Source organism: Sminthopsis crassicaudata, chromosome 1 (assembly GCF_048593235.1).
Source record: "Sminthopsis crassicaudata isolate SCR6 chromosome 1, ASM4859323v1, whole genome shotgun sequence".
Classification (NCBI taxonomy): domain Eukaryota; kingdom Metazoa; phylum Chordata; class Mammalia; order Dasyuromorphia; family Dasyuridae; genus Sminthopsis; species Sminthopsis crassicaudata.
The window spans coordinates 399,515,016-399,540,939 of record NC_133617.1 but is presented as its reverse complement, the minus strand read 5'-3'; the positions used below and the strand labels follow the sequence as shown (position 1 = coordinate 399,540,939).

Below are 25,924 nucleotides of genomic sequence, written 5' to 3'. Positions count from 1 at the left end.
GCTTCCTCTAGATCCATTTCAAAGTAAAAGGCCGAATCCCTCCGATAGAGCACACACGCTGGGCCGCACAACTGAATGCAGGAGTACCAAGAATGGGCAAAGCCAAAAGCTGCTACCGTAAGGAACCAAAAACTGAAACCAAACACAGTGAGTCTGAGGTGTTCCTGGCAACACTTGGTCCTTGATCACCCAACTTCTCCGCAGCTTTGGTTCCGAACACACTCACTTTGCACCGAGCATGGTCAAACACTGCCAAAAACACATTCTCAGATTCTAGAAAGTGTCACAAGATTTCTCAGCTAACAGGGATCTATAAGCAGAAAAAGTTTAAGAAGCTCTGCTATAGTATACATGGGGCAGGGGGAGGAGGGGAGAAAGAGGTCATATAGCTTATATAGCTTTTTTTTTTTTTTTAGCGTAATGATCTCTAATGGGAGGAAACTGACTCCCTCCCCTGCCACTTATACATGGTTGTAATTATCAAGAAATTTTAAAATTTCCTTTCCTGGCATTCCTAATAAAAAAAACAAAAACAAAAAAAAGAAACTTTTTTTTTTTTAATTGAAGCTTTTTATTTTCAAACATATGCAAGGATGATTTTCCAACATTAACCTTTGCAAAACTTTGGCTGGGACACCCCCCTTTTGCCCCCTAGGTGGCAAGTAATCCAATCTATGTTAAACATGGTAAAAAAAAATATATGTAAGTCGAATATAGGCATACATATCTATACAATTATCTTATTGCACAAGAAAAATCAGATCAAAATGGAAGAAAAATGAGAAAGAAAATAAAATGCAGCAAACAACAACAAAAAGAGTGAAAAGGCTATGTTTTGATCCACACAGTCCCCACAGGCCTCTCTCTGGGTACAGTTGGCTCTCTCCATCACAAGTTCATTGGAACTGGTCTGAAGCATCTCATTGTTGAGAAGACTCACATCCATCAGAATTGATCCTCATATAATTTTGCTGTTGCTGTGTACAATGATCTCCTGAAAACAATTACTTTTCACAAATATATTTACTTTTCTATATGAACTATTTCACCCCCAATAGAATGTCCTGGGTAGGGATGAGTGTATTTTTTTTTTAAATCTTCATATTCCCAGTACTTGTCACATAATAAGTACTTGTTAAATTAGATTGAAGCATGTTTAAATTTTTCTATATAATAATAATAATAGCATTTTTATAGTGCTTTAAGATTTATTTAATGCTGCACAAATATTTCATTGATCCTGAAGTAATTTTCATGGAGTCCATGACTAAATGGGGCCTGAATATCAAATTGTCCACAAATTGAGTGAATTTAGTCTCCTCTTCATCAATGCTGTTCCTTTCATTTTTTTTTTTCTCTTCTTTTTGCCAATTGTGACTAATCATGGGGATCAGACTGTACAACTTGGGACCCGTGGAAATTTCTAGCACACACTGTTGCTTCTATTTGAACACTATTTCCTTCATGAACTGAGACTTCTAAAATTGAAGCACAGCAGAGAAAAATGGAAGATTGAACAATATTTATAAAGGCAATAACAAAGAAATTGATTAGAAGTAGCAAGTTAAATTTGATATTTCAGAAGCTTTCATTTCCTTAAGGGACAAAGAATAAAAAAAAAAAAACAAAAGTATAGCCCACAAATCAGAAAATAAAATTCAAAATAGACTAGAAGAGAAGAGAAACAATGAAGATGACAAAGTAAAGAAATACTTTTCTTAGAAAAAGGAAGAGGAAAAAACTAATTAAAAAATAAGTTGGAGGAAAGGAAGGAAGATTATGAACTAACTGCTGTATTAGAATAATTCAAATAGTTATAAAATCTGCCTTAATCTGTTTTCCCATTGTACTTACTACTTTGTATTACAAATGCTTAAGTTGGCTACAGACTTTTCCTACTGCAAATGAAAATAGGATAATTTACCTTTTTTTTTAAGCTGAAGAAAAAAGAAACTTATTTATTTTAAGTAGATTTTAATTTTTTATTATAGCTTATTTATTAAACATGTGCATGGGTAAATTTTCAACATTGACCCTTGTAAAACTTTCTGCTCCAAATTTCCCCCTCCTTCCCTCCTTCCCTATATGGCAGGTAGTCCAATATATGTTAAATATGTTAAAATATATGTTAAATCCAATATATGTATACATATTTATACAGTTATCTTCCTGCACAAGAAAAATCAGATCTAGAAAGAGAAAAACCTGAGAAGGAAAACAAAAATGCAAGCAAACAATAACAGAAAGAGTAAAAATGCTGTGTTGTGATCCACACTCAGTTTCCAAATTCCTCTCCCTGGGTGTAGATGACTAGAGAGTAATGAAGAGTCATTACTGAACAACTGGAACTGGTTTGAATCATCTCATTATTGAAGATGGCCACGTCCATCAGAATACATCCTCATATAGTATTGTTGTTTAAGTGTATAATGATTTCCTGGTCCTGCTCATTTCACTCAGCATCAGTTCATGTAAGTCTCTCCAGACCTTTCTGAAATCAGTCTGTTGGTCATTTCTTACAGAACAATAATTATTCCATAATATTCATATACCACAATTTATTCAGCCATTCTCCAATTGATGGACATCCACTCATTTTCCAGTTTCTGGCCACTACAAAAGGACTGCTGCAAACATTCTTGCACATACAGGTCCCTTTCCCTCCTTTAAGATCTCTGGGATATAAGCCCAGTAGTAAACATTGCTGCGTCAAAGAGTATGCACAGTTTCATAACTTTTTGAGCATAGTTCCAAATTGCTCTCCAGAATGACTAGATCCGTTCACAACTCCACAATGTATCCATGTCCTAGTTTTCCCACATCCCCTCCAACATTCATCATTATCACTTCCTGCCATCCTAGCCAATCTGACAGGTGTATAGTGTTGACTTAATTTCCATTTCTCTGATCAATAGTGATTTGTTGTGCCTTTTCATATGACTAGAAATAGTTTCAATTTCTTCATCTGAAAGTTGTCTTTTTATATCTTTTGACCATTTATCAATTGGAGAAGGGCTTGATAAGAAACTTGTTTTTAATAAGTTTTTATTTTCAAAATACAAAGATAGTTTTCAACATTTAGCCTTGTAAAACCTTGTGTTCCAAATTTTTCTTTTTCCCTTCTCTTCACCCCCCCTTTCCTAGACGAGTGATCCAATACATGTTAAACTTGTGCAGTTTTTGTATGCATAAAGAAATCTATTTTAATGTACAAACTTACAAATCTGAAAATACTGGTTTTCTCATAGCTAAGATCATTCGTTGTTCTCCTTGGGTTTTTGTAGATAAGGGTTGAACTTCTGTGTCTCAGACATGACTATCTTCCCCCATTCCTCCCTATGAATTTAGCATCACATTATCTCCTCTGAACAGTTAAATAGCATAATTTTCTCCTAAACCCCTCTCCTGTTCAATGCCAATTGCCAAGATTGTGGGCACCATGTGATCATCAAATTTGTTCTTGAAACTCTATCTCTTCTCTCCAATCCAGACCACACTAAAGCTGGTTCACTTCCCATCCCTGATGGAGCTCCTATATGTCTACAAATGTATGAAAATGACATTATATGCGCTAACACTTTGGGATCCATTTCTCTGAAAAGAGAATCCTTCAAGTGCAACTTCACAATAAACTTCAGAAAAGCTTCCAGTAATTAACAGTTCAATTTTAAATAAAATGCTCTTGATCAAATTAAGGGAAGATATTTTTGTTCTATGCTTTTTAATGTCTTTAACACTAATAAATGTCAAAATCGTGTCATTCCACGATTAGGGAACAAACCCCATGAGGCACATATTATTGGAATCAACGATAGCTTTTTTACAGCATAATTGTAAACAGAAGCTCATGGAAATTGTTACATGGTCAAGTCATTCCACCATAGGACTTCCAGGTCTATACCAGACTGAGAAATATAAGACATGTATGAAGTCCAAAGACTGAGGAAAGCAAATCAAAAAAAAAAAAAAAAAAAAAAAAAAAAGCTCAGTGATTATAATTATGAAAATGAAGAAAACGTTAAAGGACAACGAACCAGATTTTCTAAGCTGCTAACAATTTATTTAAAAAAAAAAAAAGCACACATCTTTTACTTAACAAAAAGTAAACCACGGAAAGTGTAACGTTTCAAGTACTCTGTCATTACAATCACGCTCAGGTTGTTTGCATAACTGCCTCCCAAAACTATACTGAGATTGGGAGATTCCCAACTGTTTGTTAGGAATAAGTTAGTCGGAACAAACTTTATCCATTAAAAAGCTGAGGTGGGGGAGGGAGGAGATGAGGTGGTTGCCCAGTTTACCGTTGTATATTCCACAACTCCGTGTAAAATACAACCTGAGAGGTGAAACTTCTGTGAGAAGCCATCCTTCTAGAGAAAGGATGCTAGTTTACCCAGGCTGGGACGTACCATCTGTATTGAGAGGGAGGGGAGTGCAAGTTTATCCTGACCCATTTTGGGTAAAAACCAAACCAAACCAACCTTTAATTTTATTTCCCTACGTAGAATATAATATTGGTAAATAGAATTGACCACATGGGCCTCAAGGAGTGGGTGGAGGAGAGAGGAGAAGTCAGAACCTGACACAGCTCTCTTCGTTCCCCCCCACTCCGGTACCATGATTTCTCCTCCTTATTCATTTTTCCCCTAAAGTCCCACTTCTCTCTGCAGCTTCGCGGGAACGCTGGGGGAAAAGGTAATTAATTCCCACGCCCACGTGGGAAGCTGCTGGTGGTGAGGCTGCGGAAAGTGGGGGTATCCCGAGCGGCCGGAGGATGCGTGGCCAGGAGCGGAGAGACGGCTCTCTGCACTGGGGTTGCGGAGACCCCGGCCCCCTTTCCGGGGGGTAACCAGAGCCGGGTCCGTGGCCGTGGGGGAGCAGTGCCAGGGTTTGTGGGTTTTTCGGAGACTGGGAGCTGGGCTGGAAGGGTCATTCCCACGGGGAATGTCGGAGCTGGAGGGGTCACTGGTACTATGAGTGCGGAGTGAGCCGCCACCTTCCACTCGAGGGTGGGCAAACAGGCCCCAGAAAAGGGGCGGCCTTGGAGGAGGGCCAGTTCCGGAAATTCAGAGTGGTGTGTCTTGGAATGATGGAAACTTAGACCCGTGTATCAAAGAACCGGAAGGTACTAACACAAATACAAAAGCTCGTTAGAACAGAGTATGTTATGAAAGGGCCGTTAGCACCTAGGGGGGTCGTAATAGAGAACAGTAGAGATCGGAGGACCATTAGGAGCGTGAGAGCTGGAAGGGTCTTTGGGACGCGAAATGTGAAAGCCGAGTCTTTAGAACATGCAATGTTATAGCCGAAGGTACCGTAGTACACAGAATAAGTCAGTGACACAAATACTAAAGTAGAAGATGCAACAGAACACAGCTCGCTTTCAGTTAAATTCCCAGAGTCACACTGAGCTGAGGCCCCCAAAGGAGCTGGAAAGTGAACGTGCCAAATTGGGGTTATAGAGATGAGGGAAGGACTAGTTAGTTCCTCAGGCAACTCACTCTCCACTTTCTGGAGACCCTGAGGACCACCTGGTGTGGAGATTTAAACAGAGCCCCACGGTATCTTTTCTACCGGGAAAGAAACTAGGATATTTATCTTTTCTAGGTGGGGTCTGCAATCAGCTTTACAACTGGAAGGAATCTTAGAGATAATTTTTTAAATTCAGATTAGATTTAAACATTATCATTATTTAAAAACAGAATGCCAAGCCCTTACGCCCTTTACTATCTCCTGAAGTCTGTCCAGGTTCGTGTTTATTGTTTATGACACTATCCATCTCTTTTGCTGTCTCCTTCCTTTGTTTTTAATCTCAGTATCAGTATTTTCATAAATCTGGTTTTCTCTTGTGGTCAAAGTATTTAAATTTCAACCTCAATAATGAATAATCAGTTAGTTTCTTTAAGTATTGATTGATTTGATCTCCTTGTTATCTAAGGGACTTTGAAAAGCCTCCTCAACACCAGAATTCAAATGTTGATGCTGCAGCCCTCAACTTTCCTAATAATTAACTCTCACAGCCATATATTGCTATTTAAGGGAAAAAAACCATAGCTTTGAATATATGGAACTTTTTCAGCAAGATGCTCTTTAATATGCTGTCCAGATTTGCCAAAACTTTCCCTCCAAGGGGCAAGCATCTTTTAATTTCATGATTGCATTGTCATGTTGAGGGATTTTTTCATTCTTCTTCACTTTCTGCCATCAGAATGGTATTTTCTGCATATCTGAGTGTTGACATTCTCCTAGCAGCCTTAATTCCAGCTTTTGATTTTTCCACACTGGCATTTCACACAATCTTCTCTGCATATAAGTTAATTAAATAAACATTACACAACTTTGTCATAAGTTCCTCAACCTTGAACTAATTTTTTTTTTTAATTTTTATTTTATTTTATAATTATAACATTTTTTTGACAGTACATATGCATGGGTAATTTTTTACAACATTATCCCTTGCACTTACTTCTATTCAGATTTTTTCCATTCCTCCCCCAACCCCCTCCCCCAGATGGCAGGCTGTCTTATACATGTTAAATACATTACAGTATATTCTAGATACAATATATGTGTGTAGAACCGAATTTTTTGTTGCACAGGAAGAATTGGATTCAGAAGGTAAAAATAACAGTTTACACTCATTTCCCAGTGTTCCTTTTCTGGATGTAGCTGGTTCTGTCCATCATTAATCAATTGGAATTGGATTAGCTCTTCTCTATGTTGAAGATATCCACTTCCATCAGAATACATCCTCGTACAGAATCATTGTTGAAGTGTATAATGATCTCCTGGTTCTGCTCATTTCACTCAGCATCAGTTCATGTAAGTCTCTCCAAGCCTCTCTGTATTCCTCCTGTTGGTCATTTCTTACAGAACAATAATATTCCATAACATTCATATACCATAGTTTACCCAACCATTCTCCAATTGATGGACATCCATTCATCTTCCAGCTTCTAGCCACTATGAAAAGGGCTGCCACAAACATTTTGGCACATACAGGTCCCTTTCCCTTCTTTAGTAGTTCCTTGGGGTTTAAGCCCAGTAGTAGTATGGCTGGGTCAAAGGGTATGCACATTTTGATAACTTTTTGGGCATAATTCCAGATTGCTCTCCAGAATGTTTGGATTCTTTCACAACTCCACCAACAATGCATCAGTGTCTCCAACATTCATCGTTATTTGTTCCTGTCATCTTAGCCAATCTGACAGGTGTGTAATGATACCTCAGAGTTGTCTTAATTTGCATTTCTCTGATCAATAGTGATTTGGAACACTCTTTCATATGAGTGGAAATAGTTTTAATTTCATCATCTGAAAATCGTCTGTTCATATCCTTTGACCATTTATCAATTGGAGAATGGCTTGATTTCTTATAAATTAAAGTCAATTCTCTGTATATTTTGGAGATGAGGCCTTTATCAGAACCTTTAACTGTAAAATTTTTTTCCCAATTTGTTACTTCCCTTCTAATCTTGTTTGCATTAGTTTTGTTTGTGCAGAAACTTTTTAATTTGGTGTAATCAAAATGTTCTATTTTGTGATCAATAATGGTCTCTAGTTCTCCCTTGGACACAAACTCCTTCCTCCTCCACAAGTCTGAGAGGTAAACCATCCCATGTTCCTCCAATTTATTTATGATTTCGTTCTTTATGCCTAAATCTTGGACCCATTTTGATCTAATCTTAGTATGTGGTGTTAAATGTGGGTCCATGCCTAGTTTCTGCCATACTAATTTCCAGTTTTCCCAGCAGTTTTTGTCAAATAATGAATTCTTATCCCAAAATTTGGGATCTTTGGGTTTGTCAAAGATTAGATTGCTATTTTTATTCACTATCTTGCCCTGTGAACCTAACCTATGCCACTGATCAACTAGTCTATTTCTTAGCCAATACCAAATGGTTTTGGTGACTGTTGCTTTATAATATAGCTTTAAATCAGGTACACTTAGACCACCTTCCTCTGACTTTTTTTTCATTAGTTCCCTTACAATTCTCGACCTTTTATTCTTCCATATGAATTTTGTTGTTATTTTTTCTAGGTCATTAAAATAGTTTCTTGGGAGTCTGATTGGTATAGCACTAAATAGATAGATTAGTTTGGGGAGTATTGTCATCTTTATTATATTCGCTCGGCCTATCCAAGAACACTGAATGTCTTTCCAATTATTTAAATCTGACTTTATTTTTGTGGCAAGTGTTTTGTAATTTTGCTCATATAATTCCTGACTCTCCTTTGGTAGATATATTCCCAAATATTTTATACTATCGACTGTTATTTTGAATGGAATTTCTCTTTGTATCTCTTGCTGTTGGATTGTGTTGGTAATGTATAAAAATGCTGAGGATTTATGTGGATTTATTTTGTATCCTGCGACTTTGCTAAAATTCTGAATTATTTCTAATAGCTTTTTAGCAGAGTCTTTGGGGTTCTCTAAGTATACCATCATGTCATCTGCGAAAAGTGACAATTTGATTTCTTCATTTCCTACTCTAATTCCTTGGATCTTTCTCGGCTCTTATTGCCAAGGCTAGAGTTTCTAGTACTATATTGAATAGTAATGGTGATAGTGGGCAACCTTGTTTCACTCCTGATCTTACAGGGAAAGGTTCTAGTTTATCGCCATTACATATGATGTTTACTGAAGGTTTTAAATATATGCTCATTATTTTAAGGAATAGTCCGTTTATTCCTATACTCTCAAGCGTTTTTAGTAGGAATGGATGTTGGATTTTATCAAATGCCTTTTCTGCATCTATTGAGATGATCATATGGTTTTTATTAATTTGATTATTAATATGGTCAATTATACTAATAGTTTTCCTAATATTAAATCAGCCCTGCATTCCTGGTATAAATCCCACTTGGTCATAGTGTATTATCCTGGGGATGATTTTCTGAAGTCTATTTGCTAATATCTTATTTAAGATTTTAGCATCAATATTCATTAAGGAAATTGGTCTATAGTTTTCTTTCTCAGTTTTCGATCTACCTGGTTTAGGTATCAGTACCATGTCTGTGTCATAGAAGGAATTTGGTAGGACTCCTTCAATCCCTATTTTTTCAAATAGTTTACATAGCATTGGAGTTAGTTGTTCTTTAAATGTTTGGTAGAATTCACCTGTAAATCCATCTGGTCCTGGGGACTTTTTCTTAGGAAGTTGGTTAATAGCTTGGTCTATTTCTTTTTCTGAGATGGGACTATTTAGACTACTTACTTCTTCTTCTGTTAATCTGGGCAAGCTATATTTTTGAAGGTATTCTTCCATTTCATTTAAGTTATCGAATTTATCGGCATAAAGTTGAGCAAAGTAGCTCCTAACTATTGTTCTAATTTCCTCTTCATTAGTGGTGAGTTCACCCTTTTCATTTTCAAGACTATCAATTTGCTTTTTCTCTTTCCTTTTTTTAATCAGGTTTACTAAGGGTTTGTCTATTTTGTTGGTTTTTTCATAAAACCAACTCTTAGTTTTATTAATTAATTCAATAGTTTTTTTTACTTTCAATTTTATTAATCTCACCTTTTATTTTTTGAATTTCAAGTTTTGTGTTTGTCTGGGGGTTTTTAATTTGTTCCTTTTCTAGCAATTTTAGTTGTAAGCCCAATTCGTTGGCCCTCTCTTTCTCTATTTTATGCAAGTAGGCCTGTAGAGATATAAAACTTCCCCTTATTACTGCTTTGGCTGTATCCCACACATTTTGGTATGATGTCTCATTATTGTCATTTTCTTGGGTGAAGTTATTAATTATGTCTATGATTTGCTATTTTACCCAATCATTCTTTAGTATAAGATTATTTAGTTTCCAATTATTTTTTGGTCTCTTTTCCCCTGGCTTTTTATTAAATGTTATTTTGATTGCATTATCGTCTGAAAAGGATGCATTTACTATTTCTGCCTTACTGCATTTGATTTTGAGGTTTTTATGCCCTAGTATATGATCAATTTTTGTATAGGTTCCATTTATAGGTTCCTTTCTGTCTCCATTTAGCTTTCGCCAAAGATCTATCATATCAAACTTTTCTAGTATTCTATTTACCTCTTTGACTTCTTTCTTATTTATTTTGTGGTTTGATTTATCTAATTCTGAGAGTGCAAGGTTGAGATCTCCCGCTATTATAGTTTTGCTATCTATTTCCTCTTGCAGCTCTCTTAATTTCTCTTTTAAGAATTTAGATGCTGCACCACTTGGTGCATACATGTTTAATATTGATACTGCTTCACTATTGATGCTTCCCTTTAGCAGGATATAATGCCCTTCCTTATCTCTTTTAATTAGATCAATTTTTGTTTTTGCTTGATCTGAGATGAGGATGGCTACTCCTGCTTTTTTGGTTTTGCCTGAAGCATAATAGATTCTGCTCCACCCTTTTACTTTTAGTTTGAATGTCTCATCCTGTTTCAGGTGTGTTTCCTGTAAACAACATATAGTAGGATTCTGACTTTTAATCCAGTCTGCTAACTGCTTCCTCTTTATGAGGCAGTTTGCCCCATTCACATTTATGGTTAGAAGGACTAATTCTATATTGCTTGCCATCCTATTAACCCCTGCTTATGCTTTTCCCCTTTCCTTTCCTCTTACCCTCCTATCCAGTATTAAACTGGTGAACACCATTTGGTTTTCACAGCCCTCCCTTTTTAGGATCCCTCCCCCACCTTAAAGATCCTCCCCTTATTTTACCCCTTTTCCTCGAAATTACTGTATTCCCTTCCCCTTAGCTTATTCCTTCCCTTTCACTTTTCAATGAAGTGGAAGAAGTTTCACCATAAATTGAATATGTCTATTGATACACGCTATGTTCATCTCCCTCCTTTCTTTCTCTCAGATATAATAGGTTACCTTTGCCTCTTCATGAGATGTAGTACCACCACTTTACACTTTTTTATGATATAATCTCCTTTCCATCTCTAGTTTCTAAGACAAATTGTACATATGTTCTTTACATATTTTTTTGACAGAAGTATAGTTCTCAAGATTTCTTTTTACCTTTTTAGAAATCTCTTGAGTTCTGTATTTGAAGATCAAACCTTTTATGTAGGTCTGGTTTTTTCATTAAAAATAGATGGAATTCATTTATTTCGTTAAATGTCCAACTTCTTCCCTGGAAAACGATGCTCATTCTTGCTGGGTAAGTTATTCTTGGCTGCATACCAAGTTCCTTAGCCTTTCGGAATATCATGTTCCAGGCCCTGCGTTCTTTTAATGTGGACGCTGCTAGATCCTGGGTTATCCTTATTGTGGATCCTCCATATCTGAATTGTTTTTTTCTAGCAGCTTCCAATATCTTTTCCTTTGTCTGATGGTTCTTGAACTTGGCCACTATATTTCTTGGCGTTTTGATTTTAGGGTCCCTTTCAGTAGGTGATCGATGAATTTTCTCAATGTCTATTTTACCCTCTGTTTCCAGTACGTCTGGGCAGTTCTCTTTGATAATTTCCTCGAAAATGGTGTCCAAGCTCTTTTTTTCCTCCCATTTTTCAGGGAGTCCGATTATTCTCAAATTGTCTCTCCTGGATCTGTTTTCCAGGTCTGTTGTCTTTCTGGTAAGGTACTTGACAGTCTTTTCAATTGTTTCATTTCTCTGGTTTTGCTTGACTCCCTCTTGGTTTCTCCTTGAGTCATTCATTTCTACTTGTTCCAGTCTAATTTTCAATGATATATTTTCTTCACTCACTTTTTTTATATCTCTTTGTAATTGTCCAATTGAGTTTTTATCTTCTATGGAATTTTTTTCCATTTTATCCATTTTATTTTTTAGAGAGCTGATTTCTTTTTCCAGCTCACTAATCCTGTTTTCCTTGGAGTTGTTTACCTTTTCCAGCTCACTAATCCTGTTTTCCTTGGAGTTGTTTACCTTTTCCAGCTCACTAATCTTGTTTCTCAATGATTTGATTTCTTTATCCACTCTGTCTTTGAATGCATGAGATGACTTCTCCAGGCTCTCTTGCCAAGCTTCCCTTTCCTTTTCCCATTTCTCTTCCAGCTCTCTTGTGAGAGCCTTTTTGATTTCCTCTATGAGGTTCTTTTGTATTGAGGAGCAGCTTATATCCCTCCCAGGGGATACATCTGGGGACAGTCTGTTCCTAGTCTCCTCAGCATTTGAAGTCTGCTCCCTCTCCACACAGAAGCTGTCAATGGTTAGAGCCCTTTTGAATTTTTTGTTCATTTTGTCAGAGCAGGAATCAAAGAAAACAAACTGACAAGAGAAACAATTGGTCTGTTTTGCGGGGGATAGGGCTGGATGTTATTAATGGGCTTCCTCTACAGACTGGGGGTAGGGCAGCAGAGAGCCACTAACAGAACAGCAATGACTGTACTGAGTCTGCGCTCTGAGGCTCCGAGAACGCACCTAGTCAGTCCAGGTGGGGGTTGGGGGTGGCCGTGTTCTGAGAGATGCTGGCTTTCTGGGGTTTTAATCTTCACCTCCGGTGTTTACACCCTACCCGCTGCTCCTGGCTTGCTGCCAAGACGGAGCATCCACACTGGGGCAAAAGCCCTTTCACAGAAATGGCAGAGATCGTACCCCTCCCCCTCCGGTCTGAGCTGTGTGAGCTGCCTGTCTTGCTCTGGCTGTCTGCCCTCAGTCTGCGCCCAGTCTGATTGACCCTCCCCCGAGCAAACACAGACCTTTTCTGGCGACTTTCAAGGATGTCTTCTCTTGGTGATGATCTGTGGATTTCTTTCTGGGTCAAGCATTAAGTCTGAGGCTTGTCATGAAGTAAGTTCTGAGAGAAAATGAGGAGCTCAAGCAGCTGTCTGCCTCCACGCCGCCATCTTGGCCGGAAGTCTTGAACTAATTTTTCGAACAAATATGTTCCATATTGAATTCTGTTTTTTGAGCTGACTACAGATTCTTCAGGAGATGAGTAAAACATCCGATACATCCATCACTTTTAGGACTTCCCATAATTTAGTGTGATCCACAAAATCAAAGGCTTTAGTCTAATCAATGAAGCAGAAATAGGTTTCTCTATAATGCAGCAGATGCTGGCAATTTGGTTTTTAGTTCCTCTGCCTCTTTGAAAATCAGCCTGTTTTTCTGGTAATTTTCATTTCACACACTGCTGTAGCCTACCTTTCAGAAACTCACTTGGATTGTGAAATTTTTGGTAATTTGAACATTCTTCAGCATTGCCCTTCTTTAGGATTGGGATGTAAACTGATCTTTTTCCAATCTAGTAGCTTCTATGGAGTATTCAAATTGTTATTTGTCTCTTAAATGGGGATGGTGTGGGGGATCATTATTGTCTAAGAATTTAATCTGAATTGTTTTTTAAAACGTTGTTTAGAGAGTTGAGTTGGGAGAGCTCAGCAGAAATGCCCAATTCTCTGCCATCGCGGCTCTGCTTACACTGTCAGAGGAAAAAGACTAGTATTAGGGGAATCAGAAAAGGCTTCTTATAACAGATGGGACTCGAGGGAAGCTGGGACATGGAGCACTCAGAGTGGCTAACCCAAGATTACCCAGCCAGTTTGTGTCAGAAACAAGAGGAGATTTGGGGAGATTTAGTAAATATTCATGCTATTTCTTTTCAGACCTTCCCAACTCAAGTGCCTGTTCATTCTTGCTCTGTGACTCTTCATGGCGGACAAGAAACTGGTAGTAGTTTTTGGAGCAACTGGTAAGTGGAACATAGAATGTAAGAGCTGAAAGAACATAGACTTTTAGAACACAGGAAGTTTACAACTGGAAGAGACTTTGAAGATTGAGTCAATAATAATCTAGTGTTCGATAAATCCAAAGACCCCAGCCTCTGGGATGAGAACTCACTATCGGACAAAAATTCCTGGGAAAGCTGGCAGAACTAGGCATTGACCCATACCTAATCCCCTATACCAAAATAAAGTCGAAATAAATTTATAATTTAGACATAGAGTGATACTATAAGCAGATTAGGAGAACAAAGGAGAGTCTACCTCTCAGATCTGTGGAGAAGGAAGGAATTTATGGCCAAAGAAGTGGAGAACATTGACATGCAAAGTGGATAATTTTGATTATATTAAGTTAAAAAGGGTTTGTACAAACAAAACCAATGCAGCCAAGGTTAGAAGGGAAAAAAGAAAACTAGGGGAAAATTCTTACATTAAGGCCTCATTTCTAAAATATATGGAGAATTGACTCAAATTTATAATGTTGGAGGGGATGTGGGAAAACTGAGACACTGATACTGTGAAGGATCCAAACATTCTGGAGAGCAGTTTGGAACTATGCTCAAAGGGCTATCAAACTGTTCATATCCTTTGATCCAGCAGATCCTACCCCAAAGAAATCATAAAAAAGGGAAAAGAACCCTCATGCACAACAAAACACAAACTCCAACTATAGTTATCCCTTTCACATCTTGACTTTCCCCCTTGAGATTAAGAAATTAAATGGAAATTTTGGGAGAGTTTTGCAGAAGCTGCAAACAACACTCAGACAACAAAGAGCCTATAACTAAATACTCAATCCAAATTTTACAATAAAATGCAGTAAACACCCATAAAAGAAAAAGGAAAAGTTCAGACTTCTCTGATAAGAAGGGAGGGACAAAAAGGTTTTCGAGGATTCTCCAGATTTCAGAGGGTACACTCCCCTAACCACTGCAATGTGGAAGGAACAACTGTACTTTGTGGAGAACTTAGGGCTCCAGGTCCTAAGACTTTTTCGGAAGTTGGAATAAATAGATAGAAATTCTCTTCTGCCAAGAATTAAATTCAGTAACTTTTTACTATGTATGTGTCTTGCCCTCTACCAGATACTTTACTTTGAAGACACAAAAGAAACATAATGAGTAGAACTGTTTAAACTGATGTGTCTGGTCTTTAAAAGTTATTTTACTACAAACTTAAATAAATAAAAATAACTAATCATATAAGCATACAAAATAAAGAATAAAATCTTACATAAAACCGTTGGTATTTAGCCAAGTGGAATCACATAAATTAATAAACAAATTAAATTCCATTATTCTTTTTCTATGGTATCATAGATGGAAACCTAGCTTCCATATAAAGCCTTGCCTCTGATGCATACTGACCTTGGGATCCAAGCAAAGCTAGTTATTTAAAATTTCAGTGCTGTTATATTGTACGTTGCTACTAAGGTACTAGTCTTCACTAGGAAATTCCTGTATCATAATTTATTCAGCCATTTTCCAATTGAGTTTCTTGCCACTACAAAAAGGACTGACAAACATTTTTTGCACATGTGGGTGCCTTTCCCTTTGGCATATTAAGTCCAGTAGTAACACAGCTGGGTCAAAAGCTATGCACAGTTCTATAACTTTTTGAGCATAGTTCCAAATTGTTTTCCAGAATGGTTGGATCAGTTCACAATTCCACCAACAATGTATCAGTGTCCCAGTTTTCCCACATCCCCTCCAATATTTATCATTATCTTTTCCTATCATTTTAGTCAATCTGACAGATGTGAAATGGTACCTCAGAGTTGTCTTAATTTGCATTTCTCAAATTAATAGTGATTTAGGGCATTTTTTCATATGACTAGAAATGGCTTTAATTTCTTCATATGAAAATTGTCTGTTTCTATTTGACCATTTATCAACTGGTGAATGGCTTATATTCTTATAAATTTGAATTCATTCTCCATGTAGTTTAAAAATGAGGCCTTTATCAGAAACCTTGAATGTAAGAATTTTTTTCTCAGTTTTCTTTTTCCCTTTTAATCTTGGTTGCATTGGTTTTATTGTATAAAAACTACTTAATTTAATGTAAGCAGAATTATCCATTTTGCATTTCATAATGTTCTCTAGTTCATCATTGGCCATAAATTCCTTTTCTACAGATTTGAGAAGTAGCCTATCCCATGTTCTCCTAATTTGCTTATAGTGTCACTTTTTATGTCTAAATCATGAACCTATATTGGTATAGGGAATAGATATTGGTCAATCTTTTGTTTCTATTATACTATTTTCCAATTTTCCCAGCAATTTTTTCATCAAATAGTGAGTTCTTATCTCAGAAGCTGGAGTCTTAAGTTTATCGAACCCTAGATTACTATAGTCACTATTTTGTTAGGTCTTATGAACCGAACCTAATCCATTGATTCATTACTCTATTTCTCAGCCAGTACCAAATGGTATTGATGACCACAGCATATAGCCCAGTTTAAAAATCTCTGGGTTAGGAGGTGTCTTTGAGTTAATTGAAGCAGTGTGGTATAATGAGAAGGCTCTGATTTGGAATCAGAGAATGCCCTTTACTACTTTTAGGGCCTTTGGTTTATCATTTTCTCTCCCCTGAGCTACTGTGATAGCCTGCTGGTGGATCCGTCTGCCCCAGTGTCATCTCACTCTCATACATCGTTCACCCAAGACACTGAAGTGATTTTCCTTAAAGCTCAGGTCGATCATTTGACCTGCTTTTTATTCTGGTGTCTTCCTGTTGCCTCCAGGATCAAATACAAAAGGCTCTGGTGTTCACAGCCCTTTCTGAGCTACCCTGCTTCTCTATTTTTTCTTCCTTTTTACATATACTCTATGATTAAGTGATACTAGTGTTTGGCTTTTCCATCAACAAGACACTTTCTGCTCTGGGCATTCTCACCAGCTGTCCCATTCCTGGAATGCTTTGCCTTGTTCACTCTGCCTACTGACCTCCCTGGCTTCCTGTAAGTCCCAACTAAAATCTCACCCTTAACTGGAAGTTTTCTCTGACCCTCTTAATTCCAGTGTCTTCCTTCTGTTAAGTATCTCTCATTTATCTTATATAAAGCATTCTTTGTATATATATTTGCTTGCATGTTGTCTCCCTCATTAGATTGTAAGCAGGGGCTGTCTTGTGTTTCTTTTTGTATCTTCAGTGCTTAATACAGTGCCTGGCACATGGTAGGTACTTAATATTTTCAGATAGAAACAAAAAACAATAGTCTTTGTCCTTTTTTCTCGATTATCTTTTCCAATTATATATAAAAACAATTTTTACTATTCTTTTTTTTTAAATTTCAAGTTCAAAATTCTCTCCGTTTCTTCTTCCATTGGGAAGACAATTTGATATAAATTATATGTGTGCAGTCATGCAAAATATATTTCCATGTAGGTCATGTTGTGAAAGAAAACAATTTTTGCCTTTTGAAGGTGCTCATCTAGGAGATGGAGTTTCTAGGCAGTGGGTTGGCTTGGGATAGAAACTTCAAAGAAAGGCTGTCTGATATTTTTCCCGGAGGTGCCCAGGGTGGTTCGGTTGCCAGGACTCTCCTGGAAGATGGGACATTCAAAGTTCGTGTGGTGACTCGAAATCCTAAGCAGAAAGCCGCAGAACACCTGAAAAATCAAGGTGCAGAGGTGGTCAGAGGAGATCAAGATGATGAGAAGAGCCTGGAGCCAGCCCTGGCAGGGGCCTATGCAGCTTTCATTGTGACCAACTACTGGGAGAATCTCAACCAGGAGCAGGAGATCAAGCAGGTGAAGATAAAATAGGCCTGTTTCCCTCTCCATCTAGCTCTAAGTAATGATTCCATTTAACACACATTTGAGTGTTTATTATAGGTAAAAACAAAAATGTGGTGAAATTATACACCAGGTGAATGGAGCAGAGACATGACTCTACAAATACATGTGTTGAAGATTATTTGAGAAGGGAGAGAATCTTAATGACCTGGCTACCAGAAAAGGCGAAGAGTTTCCTCTGAAAAGGAAACTATCCAAAAACCTTTTTCCAAGACCTTCCCCTCTCCTTCTCTTCCTTATTCTTGTCCAGAGTGCCACCATCTTTACAGTCTTTCAGGTTTCCCACCTAGGTTTCTGTCATCCCCCATATGTAAGCCGTTGCTAATTCCTTTTTTCTGCCTTTCTAACATCTCTCCCATGGGTCTTTCCTCTGACACCGCTATGGCCTTACTGCAAGCCCTTATCACTTCAAATCTCTTCTATGGCCAGAAGCTGCTGATGGATCTGCCTGCCCCAGATCTCTCCCTGCTCCAATCCAGCCTTCACTCAGCTGTAAGACTGATCTTCCATTAGTGCAGGGATGACCGTATTTTATTCGAGAAAACTTCAGTGGCTACCTGCCAAGTCCAGAATCAAGGGGAAAGATCTGGTTTGGCCTTAAAAGCCTTTTATAAACTTGTCCCCCCTCAGCCCCCAACTCCTCCTTTCCATTCTGTTTGTTTCTGGAGGCAATGACTTTCTCAGTCACCCAGCTAGTAAGTGACTGAAGACACATTTGAATGCAGGTCCTCCTGATTCCAGGACCGGTGCTCTCCACTGTGCTGCTCCCAGAGTCTTAGACTTTACTCCCTCCTCCCCCACATACCCAGTGATCCACAGCCAGTGATCTTTCTGTAGTTCCCCACATAGGACACTCCCACCTCCCTACTTCTGGCATTTTCATTTTTACATGACTACAATTCATCATTTTTTCCTGGCTTCCATCAAGTCCTGCCTGAAATCCTATGTTTTACAAGAAACTTTTCCCAATTCCTCTTAATGCTGATGTGTTCCCTCTGTTGATAATCTCCAATTTATCCTGTATAGATCTTATTTGTATTTAATTTAAATTATTTATTTATATTGTATTCCTTTTCATGTTCTCTTCATCAGACTATGAGCAGGGATTTTGTATACTTAGTGCTTTGAACAGTGTCTGGCACATACTATACTACTAAAAAATGAGCACTTAAATGCTTGATGACTGACTAGCTTCTGAGCTGAGTCTTGAAGGAACTTAAGGATTTATAAAGGCAAAAATCAGTAATTCATGCACATGAGAAGGCAATCTGCAAAGAAAACAGCTTAAGGAGATGTCCGGGGGAAATATTTCAGAGCTGAGGAAGAATTATTATTTATCACATCTGTATAGCTGTTGTTTACAAAGTTTCCTTTTTTTTTTTTTGGTTACATTTAAAAAATATTTTATTGCCATGTTTTGTTTTTACACCACCTATACTTCCCTTTTGCCTTTCATCTCCTTTTCCCCCTTGTGGCAAATAAAATTGGAACAAAGGCATAGTTTTCTCCATGGCAAGATACCAGTTTAATAACAGCAACATGTAAACTGTTAGTAAAGTGGGTCATGCTGGCATCTCAGCAAAATCGGGGGTGGGGGGGAGGGAAGGGCCTTAACATGATCAATTTGTTGATTAGGTTATCAGTGACCAAGGAACTGGGTGTATGGCTTCTCTTTCTCTCTCTGATCGAAGACCCACAGGGTCTTTTGAACCTAGGTATTTCCCTTCTGATTGGACTAAATATGTCATTTGGACCTCCTAGTTTGTAGGTGAGTTGCCTTCTGGTACAGACAATCATTCCCCTCTCCAGCAGTTACAACTTGCTCTAGAAATTTTGGCTATAAAACAAAACCACTCCAATCAGGATCCCCAAGCTAGCTTTCCCCTTGGAGAACAAGTCGCCTCTCACTTTGATGAAGAACAAGCCAAGTATAGGAGAGGGATAGAATAGTCCTGGAACGTTTAAGTAATGGCTGCATAAGGATTTCCTATAAAGAAAAAACAGTTCTTACAGTTAAGGGAGTAGTTGAAATTCAAGAGCTGAGGCTAGTGTGAAAACTCCAGAAGCACATTCCTCTCTGGGTCTCAAAGGCTTTTTCTCCTTTCACTGCCACTCGTTCATTTTCCTATTTTAAAGATTTTCTAAAATTCCCTATTCTCCAAGAAATCAGAGTAGAACAAGACAGAAAAATGATAATTTTGTTTACCTTTTAAATACAGAGGTTTATTCAGGGATTCCATGAATGGGGGAAAAAACTTACATTCTTAATGTTTATTACCTATGGTTCCCTTTGTTGCTTTCTGTATTTTATGTATTTAAAAACATTATTCTGAGAAGAGGTTCCTACGCTTCAGGGAAGTATCCTTAACACACACACTCAAAAGGTTAAGAACCTGTGCTTTAATAGAACAATTACATAAACCAGAATACACTGTTTTTCCTTGATTCCAGTTAGCATTTGGAAGAGGAATTGGATCTCATTTTTGTTCCAGGAGACAGAACTAGGCCAATGGGTAGGAGTTACAAGAGGCAGATTTCTGCCTAGATGAGTAAGAATGTCCAATACAGTTCAATAGTACAGTAGCAAAGGTTCTGTTGGGAAGGAGTGAGCCTTCCATGAGACACATCTGTGGTTCTGTAGCCATTCAATTTTTAGGGAGTTGGTGACTTGTGTATTATGCTGTATCTCTCTTGGGACAGGGACTGTTGTGTTTATCATTGCCTTACTCAGAGTAGAGTATTGGATAAATGAGTAGACAAATAACATTCACTTGTGCAAGATTTGTTGAATGACCGGAGAGATGCCCTTTCTGTGATTTCTAATTTGTGAGGATGTGGTCTCTTCCACAGGGTAAACTCCTGGCTGATCTGTCCAAACGTCTGGGCTTGAATTATGTGATCTACAGTGGACTGGAGAATGTGAAGAAGCTGACAGGCGGCCAGCTGGTAGTCAGACACTTTGATGGCAAAGGGGAGGTTGAGGAATACTTCCGGTCCTTGGGAGTACCAATGATCAGTGTCCGGCTGCCTTGCTACTTTGAAAACCTTCTCACCTACTTCCTACCCCAGAAGGCTCCTGATGGAAAGGGTTACTTGCTGAGTGAGTTTATTTTCCTGTGCTTTCTCTTTGAATGGCCTGTGACAGCAAGGCTTTCTTCCCACCCCAGGTTTTTTTTCTCCCTTTTTAACCATCATGTGGTAGAAAGAAGGCAGCATGGCAGTGATGGGGAACCAGGCTCAGTAAGAAACACCTGGGTCCCGCTCTGATCCGTACTAGATGGGGCGTTCTTTTAGTGCCTGGCAATTCATTCTTTTTAGACTATAAGGGGCATGAGGGATGCCTTGGTCTAAGGAGTGTTTGAGGATCAGGAGGATGGAGACTATTTTGTGGATATGCCGGCCCTCAGACCCTACCTAGGCAAAAGACAGCCTTAGACTTACCTGATCATCAGATTACCAGTTAGACTACCTGATTAGAATTGCTCCAAACAGCCTGTTAGGAGGAGAGGACATCCCCCCATCCTTACCTTTTTTCTATTCCTCTTTGAAGATTTGCCCATGGGTGACGTCCCAATGGATGGAATGGCAGTGGCCGACCTGGGTCCTGTGGTGCTGAGCCTGCTGAAATCCCCAGAAGAGTACATGGGCCTCAACATCGGGCTTAGCACCTGCAAGCACACGGCCACGGAGTATGCCTCCTTTCTCTCTAAATACACTGGGAAGACCGTGCAGGATGCCAAGGTAGGCAGATCCCCCATGGCCTGACCATCACAAGCATGGATTTAGACCTCAAGGACTATTGAGAGCCAGCAAGTCTAAAGCCCTTATAATAGATGGTGCTGCTAACTAGAGCTACACCACGCTGTATTTTCTCAAAACAGGGGAGTGGGGAAAAGTCTGACATCAGATTTTGAATACTGACATTAAAAATAATAAAGGCTCACATTTATGTAATGTTTTATGTAGTTTACAGAGCGCCTTTCCTTGCAACAGCTTCATAAGGTAGTTCCCATTTTACAAATAAAAAAACAGATTCAGAGATATGTACTCCCTCTTAAAGTTATGGCTTATCATGGCAGAGCCAGGGTACGAGCATAGGTCATCCCCAACCCTGACTCTGGTACCTTTGAGGGGTTCTTAACCCCAGGTCCACAAACAAATTTTTTTAAAAAAATATTTTGATACTTAATTTGAATATAATTAATTTCCTTTGCAATCCAGTGTCTCATAATTTATACATTTAATTCTTATTTGTTTGCTTGCTTGTGTAGTTATTTGAGCCTGTTTCCTTATCTCATTCAGTCTTGGAAGAACAGTACTCACTCAAGGCTCAGTGCCAGTGCTGATGAGTGCAGAAGTTTTGACCCATTCTCCTTATGCCCTCAGCAGCATGATGGCCCCCTGACCTCTTGGGGAAGAGTGTTAGAAGTGTCTAATCATATTGTTGATGCCCCTTCTAGTGGAAATGTGGCTTTAATCTCCTGAACTCAAACAATCTACCAGCCTAAGTAGTAGCAGAGGATTAGAATCATGTACTATCAAAACCAATCTTCTGCTGTAAAATCCTTAGGACAAACTTAATTTTAATTTACTTTGATTTAATAGCTTTTTAAAAGTTAGATAAGTGGAAGCTATAGATTATAAGGATGGGTTAATGAAATGTTATAGATGTAGAAACTGATCACATGAATGATAGCCTCCCTGCAATTGTACACTGCAGAAGAGAAAGTGTCATTCTTAAAGTCTGATCTGAATAAGCTTCTGTCACACAGAAAGAAGATGGAGAGGGGGAGGGTCTGGCACATCCTGGATGAGGTGCTAACCTTCATGGGCTGTTTCTCTTGGATAGACCTCACCAGAGGATTATGAGAAACTTGGCTTCCCCGGGGCACAGGACCTGGCCAACATGTTCCGCTTCTACACAATGAATCCAGACCGAGATGTGGAGCTGACCCTGAAACTCAACCCCAAGGCTAGAACTCTGGAACAGTGGTTAGACCAGCACAAAGATGCTTTTGCAGACCTGTGACAGGTCTGCTGCTACCTTCCTCCCATTGCCAACAAGATCCATTATCTTAGCATATAGCTCCTGCTAGCTTGCTTTGTTTTGTTAATTGTTTTAAGGCCATTGTATGTACTTGTAGTTTCTAAAAATAAAATGCTTTGTTTCTATTCTGGAGTTCAATCAAATTAGAAACAAACATGGTTAAAATTCAAGCTAGCAGCAACTAGTTGAATATGTGGAATGAGCCATCAAGGATGGCTCAGGTTCCAAAACTGGATGCCCAAAATGATGCTGATGTTCTTAAAAGAATTATATATATTTGAAAGGAGGGGATTTGGAAGCAAGGAGAATTCATTATCCTTGAATTCTCTTTTTGATGTGTAGAATTTTAAATGTTTATGGGATATTGAAGTAGAGATACATTGCCAGCAATTAGAAGTGAAGGAATTGCCCTCAGAAGAGAGAAAGGGCTGAATATGTAGATTTGGGAAGCATCTGGAGTAGAATTGAGTTATTAAAGCCATAGAATCCCAGGCAGATTACTAAGAGTGAAAAGGAGGGCAAAACCAAAGACAGTCCTAGGGTATACTTACCCAAAGTGAAAAAGACAAATACTGATCCTGTTGAGAAGGCCTAAAGAACAAGTAGTAGTAGTAGTACCAGGAAACAAGGAAACTCCAGGAGAAGAAATATAGAGGAGGGATGATAGTCAAGTCTCAGATACTACAGACTTCAAGAAAGATGGGGCTAAGGAAAATCCAAGAATTAAGCATGGAGAGAGTAGTTTCCCTCAAGAAATAGATCTAGACACTCTCAGAATATAAAAGACATAGAAATATAAGTCACAATAAAAAAATAAGTATATCACAGTTAGAAAGGGCATTAGACAAAGGAGCCTAATTCATTAGATGAGCCCTCTGGTTCATCTTATCTTTCCCCTCTCATTTTACAAATGGGGAAACTGAAATCTAGAGATGAGAGAGCTCCATTTTCAGCCCCTCAGGGAATTTCCATTTAAGAAAGCTCACCTATACCAGTAATAATTAGAGCTAGCAATCCTATCCTGGTAGCCAGACATCAGAAATGGTCCTGCTCAAAATTCACTTTTCAACGTAGAACTAAAGACTAATATTAATAGATATATAGCCCTTTCAGATTATCAAAATGTTTTATACATAGTTCTCATTTGAGCATCTCTAAAAGTCCTATAGGCTGGTTGTAGAATTTTATCTTAAGATAGGTGAAGCCTCTTGACAAAGATGTTTTAAACTTAAGATAGAAAATAAGAGATACATTTTCAGACACTGCCAATATGGGAGTTTGTTTTGCATAACTACGCAATATTTATTACAAGGTTGTTCCTCCACCCAATGCCAAGGTGGTGAAGGAATGATTGGGTGAGGGAAAATAGGAATGGGATAGCAAAACAAATTTTAAAAAGGAAGCCCCTTGAGAAATAGAAATATATATATATATATATATATATATTTTTTTTTTTTAATGAAGAGAAGGCAGGTTAGAAAACAAACATGACAAATCTTGCCATTGGTATGTTTTAAAACTGGTATGTTTTAAAAAGGAAAAGCTGTACATAGTAGAAATCTGAAGTTTTGTGGTGAAGGTGTTCATTCATTCAGTTGTACCTGACTCTCCATCATCCCATTTGGGATTTTCTTGACAATATTTCTATATTGTGGTTTGCCATTTTTTTCCAGCTCATTTTACAAATTAATAACTGAGGCAAACTAGGTTAAATGACTTGGCAGTATCATACAGCTAGTAAATGTCTTGTGGCTAGATCTGAACTCAGGAAGATGAACCTTCCTGATTTCAAGCCCAGTATTCTTATCCATTGCAGCCTAATACTCTATCCATTGCACCACCAGCTGTGTACATGAAGTTGCTTATATTGTTCCCATATTAAAGTTCAGAATTAAAAAAAAAAATAGGTAGGAAATTCTAGGAATCTAATAGGAAATAGAGAGCATTTAAGTAGTCAATTGAGGTAGGAATAAATGATGTCATGAATATGCTAAATATTACTTGGAAAAAATAGATGAAGGGTTTGGAAAACAAATCACTAGTCGGGCATGAAGACAGGATATTCTGGATTATTCAGTATTTGATGGTGCTCATTCACTGTCAAGCAGAGTAGCTAAGGTGTTCTTGAATTAATTTGAATTAATTTTACTCTTCAAAAGGTTAGAGAAACAATGAAGGGAACAGCTAATATATCTTATTATATTCTCACCAAGAGAGAGAACTGCTTGTTGGACTGAAAATAATGGAAACTTTGTGAGAAAGGTGCCTTTCCTCTTAATTTTTTGTTAAAGAATAAATGAGAATAAAGGTGGGCATAGTATAATCTATCCCCTAAATTTAAAGAGAGATTTCAAGAAGTTTAGAGAAGATATAAATATGATCCTATGATCTAAGAATCTATAGAAATATACCTAAGGAAAGATGTGAAGTTCTGATGAATGGAATTCTGAAAATTAAAAAAAAAAACAAACCCAATTCTGATGAAGAAATATATAAAGTAGATGGTTACCAATATAACTATCAGTTTTTCTGTATATCATTAACAAAATTCAGCAGATAGGAAAAGGAGTTCCATTCAAAAGAATAACTAGAAAATATATAAAATGTCTAGGAATTAAAGACATACAGGAATTATAACTTCAAAATATTCTTTTTTTTTAAAACAAGACATAAGTATTTAATTTGTAATTAACATATCCATATATCAATAATCTTGATAAAATTATGTTTAACTCTAATCAACATATGTAGATATTTAATTCCATTTCACATACATACATATACACAAATGCATGTGTATACATATATATATATATATGCACATACAAATGATGCAGTGTACAAATCTATATAAATAGGAAATAAACAAATTCAACATGATTGGAAGGAGGGAAGCAATAAAATGGAAGCATTTGAGAAAATCTTAAAAAGGAGGCCCTTGAACTGATTCCAAGAGAGCTAAAGTCTTGTAGAAGCCCTGGTGAAACAGAATATTCAAAGCATGGGGATAGCCTGTGTAAATGCAAAGGGCTGGTGGATGCAACATGATGTGAAGGGGCTAGCAAGATGGCCAATTTGGGTGTAATAAAAATTCACAAGAGTCTGCCAGTGAGTACTGGCAAAATCTAACACTGTCTTAAGGGCTGAGTATATGAAGAAAGGCTAAAACAAAGTCCTTATCCTCAAGTGGCTTACATTCTAGAGGAGAAGACGGCATACAAACAGCATGCAAAAAATATATATAGTGCAAATCCCTTCTTGGGGGAAGGGATAAGGAGTAGGAAGACCTGGGAAAAGTCCCTGACCTGCAGAAAATGGGATTACATCAAAGTACTTTTTATGGAAATAAAGGAAGATAAATAATTGGAAAGGAATTAAATGTTCATATTGGCCATACTCATAAATATTACTAAATTAATCTACATATT

The 25,924-nt window shown here is 37.8% G+C and overlaps 1 protein-coding gene across 3 annotated transcripts; it reads left to right on the top strand.

Moving 5' to 3' along the window:
* The first annotated feature begins 4,626 nt into the window (after positions 1-4,626).
* On the top strand, positions 4,627-22,621 carry NMRAL1 (NmrA like redox sensor 1). 3 transcript variants are annotated; one of them, XM_074280012.1, is made up of 6 exons: positions 4,627-4,695; positions 13,536-13,621; positions 17,166-17,404; positions 20,300-20,549; positions 21,000-21,190; positions 22,299-22,621. In XM_074280012.1, exons 2-6 carry the CDS (start codon positions 13,582-13,584, stop codon positions 22,476-22,478), a joined length of 900 nt encoding a protein of 299 aa, XP_074136113.1. In that variant the 5' UTR covers positions 4,627-4,695; positions 13,536-13,581; the 3' UTR covers positions 22,479-22,621. The 3 variants fall into 3 exon arrangements, with proteins under 3 accessions (XP_074136113.1, XP_074136115.1, XP_074136114.1); XM_074280014.1 differs by lacking the exon at positions 4,627-4,695 and adding an exon at positions 4,840-4,859; XM_074280013.1 differs by lacking the exon at positions 4,627-4,695 and adding an exon at positions 4,956-5,125.
* The last annotated feature ends 3,303 nt before the right edge of the window (positions 22,622-25,924 follow it).

Excerpts from the sequence above, each read along its gene's own strand:
- NMRAL1 (XM_074280012.1), top strand. The coding sequence starts at position 13,582 with ATGGCGGACAAGAAACTGGTAGTAGTTTTTGGAGCAACTG. Across the intron at positions 13,622-17,165 it reads AGTAGTTTTTGGAGCAACTG|GTGCCCAGGGTGGTTCGGTT; the intron begins GTAAGTGGAACA and ends TTTTTCCCGGAG. Across the intron at positions 17,405-20,299 it reads AGGAGCAGGAGATCAAGCAG|GGTAAACTCCTGGCTGATCT; the intron begins GTGAAGATAAAA and ends TCTCTTCCACAG.